This window comes from Phoenix dactylifera, unplaced genomic scaffold, assembly GCF_009389715.1.
Source record: "Phoenix dactylifera cultivar Barhee BC4 unplaced genomic scaffold, palm_55x_up_171113_PBpolish2nd_filt_p 001936F, whole genome shotgun sequence".
Classification (NCBI taxonomy): Eukaryota; Viridiplantae; Streptophyta; class Magnoliopsida; order Arecales; family Arecaceae; genus Phoenix; species Phoenix dactylifera.
In genome coordinates this window covers 22,357-32,606 of record NW_024069220.1, presented here as the reverse complement: position 1 = coordinate 32,606, position 10,250 = coordinate 22,357, and the positions used below count along the sequence as shown (strand labels likewise).

Below are 10,250 nucleotides of genomic sequence, written 5' to 3'. Positions count from 1 at the left end.
CCGACGCGACCAGTCATGTCGAAGCTCAGGTGCTCGCCGAATTATTGGCCCAGAGCGTTATGGACGAGTGAGGGGTTATTGTAATATCCGGGCCCAATTTAAGCCCAATACCTTTTTGGGCTCGTACTTGAGCATTGGGCCAGGACACCTAATGGGCCCAACTGGGGCCCATTGTTGGCAGCTATTTGATGGCTGCTATCTCATAGCCTGAGGATGGATGTGACTAGGGTAGGGCCAGCTGGGAAGCTGTGGAAGACCCAGCTGTTAAGCCTTTCATGAGGAGGAAGCTGGGCGTGACACCTCGCACCCCACCTAAACCACTTAAAAACCTACTAGTTCTCCCTTCAAAAATCTCAAGAACCTGTGAACCGGCAGAGGAGGTGTCGGAATGGAGGCACTGGAGCACGGGATACTGCAATCTCCTTCGGAATCAAGGTAAATCCCTCCCGGCTACCTCCTTTCAATTGTTCAGCGTATGAATTAAAAGAAAAGAAGATGAAGGGGGAGGGGGTTAACCATGCGCAGCCAGGGACGTCGCCGACGGCGTGAACGTTGCCGGCCTCGGCTCGGCCGCAGGCACAGGCTGCGGACCGGCTGCGAGCACGGCCACGGACACGGCCGCAGGAGTCAGCCGCGGGCGCCGCCGGCCGTGGCGTGACCCCAAGCTCGGCCTCTCCCAAGCCGCCTCCTCTTCTTCCTTGAGATGGGAAGGGGAGGAGATTAGAGTGGGATAGGGGGGGGGTCTCGGTGAAGAAGAAGAAGGGAGGAAAGAAAAGAAAATGAAAGAAAGAAGAAAAAGGAGAGAGGGAAGAGGGGACTCACCCGTGTGCGGCCGCGAGCGTCGCCGGCGCCGTTGGTCCCCGCCGCTGGCTCTTCCTCTCCCGAGATCCCTCTTCTCCATGGGAAGGAGAGAGGGTCGGCGACCACGGGCCGCGGCTGCTACAGGCGCCACAGGAGCCGCCTGCCGACCTCCATTCGGCCCCCCTCCCGAGCCCCGGCATGGGGTCGCCCCCTCTATGGTCACGGAAGAAGAGAGGGAAAGCAGAGAAGAAGGCAAGAAAGAAAAGAAAGAAAAGAAAGAAAAGAAGGAAAGAAGAAAAGGAATGAGGACTCACCGGCTTGTCATCGTGTGTGGCGGCCGCCGGCTTCGGCCGCGAGCACCGTCGGCACGATCGTCGACTGCAGGCACGGCCGAGAGCACCGCGGGCTCGGCCGGGGACGCCGCGGGGCTTGGCCGTGGGCATCGGCCGCAGGCGCGGCCGAAGGCGTCATGGGCCTGGCCGCGGACGCCGCCGGTCGTGGCCTGTCCCCCTTCTGCTCGCCGTCCTCCCTTCCGCTCGCCGTTCCCCCCTTCGTCGGAGAAGGGAGGAGGAGATCGGGATGAAAGAGAAGAAGGGAGGAGAAGAAGAAGCTTCGGGAAGGAGAAGAAAGGAAAAAAAAAAAAAAGGGGAAAGGAAAAGAAAAAGAAAAGAAAAAGAAGGAAAAGAGAAGAAAAAAAAAAAAAAAAAGGGTTTAGCCAAATTTGACTAACCCAAGCCCAATTAGGTAGGGCTAAGTCTAAATCCGAGCCTAATTAGATTGGGCTAAGTCTGGGCGAGTCTAAACTATAAGTTGGGTTAAATTCGAGCTAATTTAGGTTAAATTGAAATGGGTCCGAACCCAATTAAGCAGAGTTGGTCTCAGCAGACCTAATTGATTGTGAATCAGGCTCAATTCAAGCCCAATTCAACTGACAGAAGGTCGAATTGACCTTGGGCTAATCCTGACTCAGGCCCAAATGAGCCACATTGACCAAATCAAAGGGCCCAATTGGCTGGACCCAATTATAAACGAAGCCCAATCCTTTAATTAAAAACCCAATCAACCCATGTGGACCTAATCTGGTTTTAAATCGAGCCCCAAAGGCTCTAAATTGGGTAAATTGGACTTGGGCTAGATCCTTGGATGGGATCCAAGCAAGTAAATTCATAGTATGATGAGCTAAGAGATTTTATAATAAATAAATGGGGAATAATGTAAACCCTATGATGTTGTTTTAGGTGATTAAAGATTTGTCACCTGGACTTGAGCAATTTGGAAAGCGAATTGAAGTAAGTAATCTGCCTTAATCTTATCGTAGATCTTGTATTACGTTTTATAAGATGAACCAGCGTTTTTCATACAATTTGAATTGTATACATGATTTGTGAAGAAAGTAAGTAATCTATCTTAATCTTATCGTAGATCTTGTATTACGTTTTATAAGATGAACCAGTGTTTTTCATACAATTTGAATTGTATACATGATTTGTGAAGAAAGTAAGTAATCTGTCTTAATCTTATCGTAGATCTCGTATTACGTTTTATAAGGTGAACTAGTGTTTTTCATACAATTTGAATTGTATACATGATTGGTGAGAAAAGTAAGTAATCTATTTTAATCTTATTGTAGATCATATGAGTACTATGTTTGTTAAGTTTTTAAAGTGTTATTCATGCATGATATGTTATGATGGATAAGCAACTTGCCTAATCTCATAAACTATGGCCATGTATGTACCATGATTATACTTATATTTTAATCATGCATGCAAGTTAGTATAACGAAATACTATCTAGCCAAGAGGCACTATAATGGGCTCAAAGATGCTACCGATCGAATGCAACTGAGCTGGCCTTGCTAGTGGCCGAGAATAACTTCGCTGGCCTTGCTAGTGGCCGAGAATGACTAGCTGGCCCCGCCAGTGGCCGAATGGACTTCGCAGTAGCATCCGAGAGAATGGACCACAGCATGCCGGGGGCACGGTTTCATATGCATACTTTATGAAAATGATATTTGAAGCATGATCATGAGGCTCATTTCAGAGCCTGGGTATATGAGGCGGGTGTTTCCAAATCCTGCAGATGCGTTTTGGGGAGAAGCAAAATCGGTGAGGGGTGAAGGACGCTTGCGTGAAGCCCCGGAACCGGCCAACATCTGGCAGGGGAGCCCCGTGTTTCCCCCTCATGTAGGCCCAATAGTCACGTGCCCTGCGAAGGCGGGCCGTGACATTTATGAATGTGCCTCGCCAAAGCATACATTGTTTTACAACGGGTTTTTGAATATATCCTTATGAAATGTTGTATTTTGCTAAAACCGCTATCTCCTTTAAATGATGCTAATCGCATGAATTCTTATGTTTTATGAAAATTTTGTTTGACTGAAAATACTGCTTTGTTTAAATTGCATACATATTATGCCATGATGATTATTAGATAAATATGCATGTCAGCTTCTCAAAACCTGATTTACATGTTTAGCCTACTAGTTGATCCGGTAGGATTATGCAGGATTACTTACTGAGCCGTGTAGCTCATATCCGTTCATTTACTTTTTCTTTCAGATCCTTACCACTGATAGCTGCCAGAGACACGTTAATTTGGTATCAGGGCTTCTTTCTTTTGGGGTAAAGCAAGTATACTTTTGTGTACATAAACTACATAGAAGCTCTGTATTTGGGTACTGACCAGCATGTTGTACTAAGAATGCTTTCATATGAAAAGATTCGGTTGGTTTGACTACCCTGTTACCCAGGTATGAGGCTGCGTGCTATTGTGGGCGGTAGTCGGCAATAGCACGGCCGTGTCACGGATCCGGGTCCGGGGCGTGCGTTGGAGTTACCCCCACTCAGTTGTCTGCAGTGGGAATGTATAGAAGAAATGCTGGAGAAGATAGTAGCAATGCAGAAGTTAGTAGACTTCGGGCAACAATTGAAGATATGAAGGATCGCCATTAGGCAGAGTTGGCGGAGCTGAAGCAGAACCAACAAACTTTGCAGTCTCAGCTTGAGCATATTTCATCTATGTTGCAGCGATTTCTCCCTCCTCAAGTAAATAACTATATATATTTGATGACTTTACATAATTATCACTTATTTTCTTTAGTTAATGATTTTCATATTCCTAACTTCTAAAGTTTTTTTTTTTTTTTGTAGATTTCTGATACTTCAACAACTCGTAGAGATGATGATAGTGCTGAATCCGGTCCCTGATATTTTTGAGACAGTTATCTAAGAAGTTTTATATGTATTTTTCTTATATTTTTTAAAATACATTGTAATTCTAAACTTATTATGTAAATTTCATCATATATGACAATATGTATTTTTTGAATGATCTGAATGTTTGTTTTGATGTAAATGTAATGCAGGTTCATATTGCTATAATATGTTTCTTAATGTGTATTTGTTTTTCTAATTTTTTTTCAATAAAAAAACCACTCTCGACGCTTTAAAGCGTCGTTAAAAACCTCGTTTGGCACAAGCTGGCACGCTTTCGCCGACGCGAAAGCGCGTCGGTAATTACCGACGCAAATAAGCGTCGGTAAAAACATGCGATAAGCGTCGGACAAAATACAGCCACTAACCGCCACGCGACTGTTGTAGTTTATGCCGACGCTTTTTTGCATTGGAAAAAACCATACACCGACGCTTCACTAAGCATCGGCAAAGCTTGACTTTTGCCGACGCTGTTACTTAACGTCGGCAAAAACTTTCCCCACTCGGGTATCTCCGACGCTTTAGCGACGCTTGTCGTTGCGTCGGCGGTACTTTAGCCGACGCTAAAAAGCGTCGCTAAAGGTCAAAAAAAAGCGCCGGAATAGGTCCTTTTTCCTGTAGTGTATTAGAATTGTCTTGAATCCTATTAATCATGGGAATTCGCTTACATAGATACTTATAACTCATTCTAATTGATTAATACAAACAATACTTTCAATTTTGTACAGTAGAAGATTTTCTCTCCAATTTGTGGTTGGATCGGAGAGAGCCAATTGGCCATCCTTGACAGGCACAATGGCCATGATATTTAACTCCATACAGAAACATAGGGCCTCTTTACGGTTTGGGAGAAAAGAGGGGGTATTTCATGGGAACATGGCATCCATCGCATCAAGATCTATCTTTTGGAACGACAATTTAGATAATTGGAACCTTCTTTTTTTTTTTTATCAAATGGGCCTTCCCTTGAGTAAGTTTGTGGTAGTATACATGGTGCATTCCCAAACAATAAAAAGGTCAGAGCCAGGTAGTCTCATTATTTAATTCTATTGATGGTGTCAACCTATTTTAGCAGCTAATACTGTTGGATTAGCACCATCTTAAAACCTTTTAGATCTCCAAAATATTAATGATATCACTAATATGCTCTTTATTGTGGATAATAAATAGGAAATAGCATTGTTGATAAAGCTCTTTATTTTGGATAATAGATAAGGTTGTTTAATATGGTTCTCTAATAAGATATTTATTATCTTATTAAATCATAAAGAACTTTTTATTAGTACTATAAAATAAATGCAGAAATTTATGACATTATTAATACTCTTAATGTATGCTGATATTAATAACAAACACCTTTTATTAGTACCTTGAACATATCAATCATTAGATTACACTAATATTTTATTAATTTTTATTAATTCTAATGATCATAATCTTACTTAAAAGTGAATGTACAATCACTAATAACTCCACTATATTGTATTTAAATATCCACGAGATGCAATCTTCTTATTATATGCAGATTTGATCATGATTTTATTATTTCATAATAACATATTATTTTACTATATCGGTAGATATATATACTATTAGAATTTTCTATAGTGATAGCATGTCATAATAATAGTGTCAAAATTTTATTTTAGAAAATAATTAGGCTCTTATATCTACCCTATTCCATTATATTTCTATTATCTGTTCTATATTGCATTTTAAGAATAGCAAAAACAATGTAAAAAAATTGCACCCATACATCATGTGTTTAAATATATATACATACATGCATACATACATACGTACATATAGAATGGTAAAGAAGGAAATACTTGGTGAAAGAAACAAAAGAAGAAGGCCAAGTTGTTATTTCAGGAAACGAAAGGACAAAAGAGGAATAATATATCAAATAGAATGATGGTTTCTCATGCAAAAGGTGGAAAAAAAATAAAAATTAGTGGATCTTCTCTTTCCAATGTAATTGGTGGTGTTCCTTCATATTCGTGTGCCCGTAAATTCCGTCCAAACACGTCTTATGTTAGAATGTATTCCCTTGTTTTTTGGTATATAACATCTCCTCCTCCACCATCTCTTCTCCTTCCCCCTCCTCCCCCCTCCTCGCTTTCTTTCTTCCAAATATTGTAGGGGGATTCTTCAGCTTCGACCATGGCAGGAGGTGCGATCATAAGCAACAATGGAGGGGCAGAATACCCAGGGAAGATGACGCTCTTTGTTTTCCTCACCTGCCTTGTGGCCTCCTCTGGGGGACTTATCTTTGGTTATGACATCGGGGTTTCTGGTAACTTTAGAGAAAGAACACTCCCTAGTAATTTTGTATCCTTTTTAGCAGTTTGGACTAAGTTTGATGGATTTTTGGAATTCTCTTTGCTTCACTTCAAGGTGGGGTGACGTCGATGGATTCATTCTTGCTAAAGTTCTTCCCGTCAGTTTACAAGGAGGAGAAGGAGAACGTAAGCACCAACCAATACTGCAAGTTTGACAGCCAGCTTCTTACTGCCTTCACATCATCTCTATACTTAGCAGCGCTCATTGCTTCATTCGTTGCATCTACAATGACAAGAATGTATGGGAGGAGATGGTCAATGTTTGTGAGTGGAGTTTCCGTTCTCGTGGGTTCTGCCCTTAATGGTTTAGCAGAGAATGTGCTCATTCTCATCGTTGGTCGCATCCTTCTTGGTGTTGGTGTAGGATTCGCGAATCAGGTAAGAAATGATCCGAATCATCTTTTGCTAGCAATAATCATGATTACTTGAAGAATATTTATATCTTGAATATATAAACATAGAATGACATCCTTCTACAATATTTAACCTTTTAGATAAAGTTTTTTTTAAAAAAAGTTTCCTAGTTTTGAAATTTGGAAATTATCTACAACTGCTACGTATCTTAAATTTCTCTAAATCCAACTTCTATTTATAAGCATTTCAAGATGATGATGATGATATGGGTGAATGCTAATCTTTTGTTATCTTGATATATTAATCATTTTGTCACTATTGAACAAAATTCTCTTGCGCTTTTATTTATATATGCAGTCTGTACCAGTGTATCTTTCTGAGATGGCACCTGCGAGGCTTCGAGGCATGCTCAATATTTGTTTCCAACTCATGACTACAATTGGGATATTTGTTGCCAATGTTGTCAACTATGGAACTGCTAAAATTAGTGGTGGGTGGGGTTGGCGCGTTAGCCTTGCGCTTGGTGCTGTTCCTGCTGTGATTATAACCATTGGCTCACTGTTTCTCTTTGACACCCCTAACTCGCTTATTGAGCGTGGCCATAAAGAGAAGGCTAAAGTTGTGCTCTCCAGGATTCGTGGCACTGATGATATCTATCATGAGTATGATGATCTGGTGGTAGCCAGTGAGGAGTCCAAAGCTGTGAAACACCCCTGGTCTAATATACTAAAGAGGAAGTATCGACCGCAGCTCACCATGGCCATCCTCATCCCCTTCTTCCAACAAGTCACTGGCATTAACGCTATCATGCTATATGCTCCTGTTCTCTTCAAGACAATTGGTTTTGGCACCGAGGCCTCCCTCATGTCTGCTGTAATTATTGGTGTTGTCAAAGTCCTTTCGACGTTAGTCTCCATTGCCACCGTCGACAAGCTCGGTAGGAGGGTGCTCTTTTTACAAGGTGGCACACAAATGATCATATGCCAGGTAACAATGAGCATGAATTCGTAACTTCGATTAGTAGCAAGGTCATTGTCGATAGCTTCATTCATTGTGAGCAAGTTGAACATTTTGTTGTTTTTTCTGAAATTGCAAGCTTGACGCTTTCTCGATTTCCCTAACAACCTTTGCAATGAGATTATTAATAGAATTTCTTATAAATTATTCTCGCAATTGGCTTTAATTCTAGAAATTTTAAAACCAAATCGTTCTTCTTCTTGGGCATCAGATACAAGTTCCAAGTTACTATTAAGTTTAGGAAAGATTTGTAAACAGGTTGCAATGTGTTGGCTCTCTCTAATCTCTTCAAGTATGCAACCTGTAAGAATGTTAGACTTAGAGATAGTTTGATGCGCTGTAATTTAGTTCTCCTCCATTCTTGATGATCAAGCATTTTAGAAGTTCTAAAAAACCTTCTACTCCTGCTTCAAGACGTGCCACTTTATAATCAACTGGTTTCTTTGACCTAGTTGGGCACTACTGTAGCCAATTCTCCATAGTCTTCTTGATCATCTAGGAATTTTTGATCCCTCGTCTCAGTCCTTTTTATGGCTTTTCCCTGTGCACAAGATTCAGGATTTTTAATTAGCTCCTTTGCATGAACAAGATCTTGAAAGCAGAGAATATGATGAAATAAAATTGGAACTACTAGAAATATTCCAGCCACTTATGAATATTCCAGAAGAGATCATTGATCATTTCTTTTTTTTATTGGTGCAACTTCTCTAAATCTTTTTGGTTCTCTTTTAGTTTTCTCTTGCTTCGTCCTCTATTCATTCCCATGGATGTATTGCTTCTTTGGAAGTTGTGGAGAATTTTGACTATTAGTGCCTATTGCAGACCTGATAGATAAAAACAACGTTTTTTCTTCATCTGTTCCCTGGGTTCTTTGGCTAATTGAGAAAGAGCTAATTAATTTCCAACAACTTGTTATTGATAGAATCCATTATTCTTTCTCTTGTCTTTTGTAATTGTTTCCTTCCTTCTCCTTTCCTTCTTCCATTTCTTTTCTTTGCTTTTGCAGCTCTCATGTTCTTAATGAAAGCAAGTTGGGTCCTCCTAACTCTTTTCTCAAAAAAAAAAAAAAAAAAAAAAAAATCACTTTTTGAAAATAATGAAAGTTGATAATTTGGTATTCTTCTTTGAATAATTTAATGAAGCTAATGATTGATGCTTGAACTTTATATTTCAATTCTTCTATATATTTTCTTACACACATATTGAAATATTCTACTGTGACGCAGATTATAGTGGGGACATTGATTGCGATCAAGTTTGGGACTGAGGGACATGCAATTGTATCAAAACCTTATGCTATCTCTGTGGTGGTGTTCATTTGCCTCTATATGGCTGGCTTCGCATGGTCATGGGGTCCACTTGGATGGTTGGTCCCTAGTGAGATATTTCCTCTTGAGATCCGGTCGGCAGGCCAAAGCATCACAGTCTCCGTCAATATGTTTGTTACCTTCGTCAATGCGCAAATATTCCTTACTCTCTTTTGCCACATGAAATTTGGGCTCTTCTACTTCTTTAGTGGGTGGGTGACCATGATGACCATCTTTATTGCCCTATTCCTACCTGAGACCAAGAATGTGCCCATTGAAGAGATGGTCCTTGTGTGGAAAAAACATTGGTTTTGGGGCAAGTTCATTGCTGATGAGGATGTTCATGTTGGAAATATTGGGATGAGCAACAGCAAACCATGAGCCACTGACGGATGATCTGTTTAGAATTCTTTTCTTTCTTTTATTTGTTGTAATCGAGCTTAAAAATCTTGACCTCTTGTGGCCACCTATATCACTCATGAAGACTTCGAGCTGAAGAAAACAAATTATGAATGAATAAAGCACAATTTGTACGCTTTGTAGCTCTTTATCTTTGTATGTTGCATGAGAAAATACAAGTCAAGAAGGAACACAAGATCCACATTAAATATAATTGTAATGCATCGAAAAAATCCACTTAATTCTTATATAACATTTTTTTTGGGTGACAATATAATTAAGCGAAAAGGTGATTGTTTTTGAAATAAAAGAAGTTGCAAAATTTGAACCATGAGAGAGATGTGTTGAAATGTCACCTAGATATAATTTCAAATAGGTACGTCGATGTTTGAAGATTATTTGTAGCATATAAGTTATAGAGAATGGTTATATGTAATATTAGAAGATTTGGTGATGTAAAACTTCCTCTCTGGCTCAAAACAATTTCCAAGATACCATTATCTTATCTTCTAGCATGTGGACACCCCTACAAGGAGGGCCAGAACATGATCTAGAGAGGCCGTGGAGTCGCTATTGGCTCATTAAAGAAAGAAAAAAAAATGAAAAAAAGGCAAGGCAAAGGTTTGATAATGGTGGTCAATGAGCCTCGAGCCTCAATAAGAGTTGGGTGTACTGTTGGGGAAGGTTTGAAGGTCAAGGCACTCCTTTAATCCTGGACAAAAAAAGTCTAGGCCTAGAATTTAGGGGCTTTGATAGTGATGGGCTCTACAAGGGGTTAGGGTTACAGATCTTGGACCATATCAACATACCTAAAT

General features: G+C 40.4%; 1 protein-coding gene across 2 annotated transcripts; it reads left to right on the top strand.

Moving 5' to 3' along the window:
• Positions 1–202: 202 nt before the first annotated feature.
• Positions 203–9,579, top strand: LOC103722924 (sugar transport protein MST3-like). 2 transcript variants are annotated; one of them, XM_039122979.1, is made up of 6 exons: positions 203–435; positions 2,040–2,090; positions 6,159–6,312; positions 6,414–6,736; positions 7,070–7,699; positions 8,956–9,579. In XM_039122979.1, the coding sequence occupies exons 3-6, from the start codon at positions 6,180–6,182 to the stop codon at positions 9,415–9,417; spliced, it is 1,548 nt and encodes a 515-aa protein (XP_038978907.1). In that variant the 5' UTR covers positions 203–435; positions 2,040–2,090; positions 6,159–6,179; the 3' UTR covers positions 9,418–9,579. The 2 variants fall into 2 exon arrangements, with proteins under 2 accessions (XP_038978907.1, XP_038978908.1); XM_039122980.1 differs by lacking the exon at positions 2,040–2,090.
• The last annotated feature ends 671 nt before the right edge of the window (positions 9,580–10,250 follow it).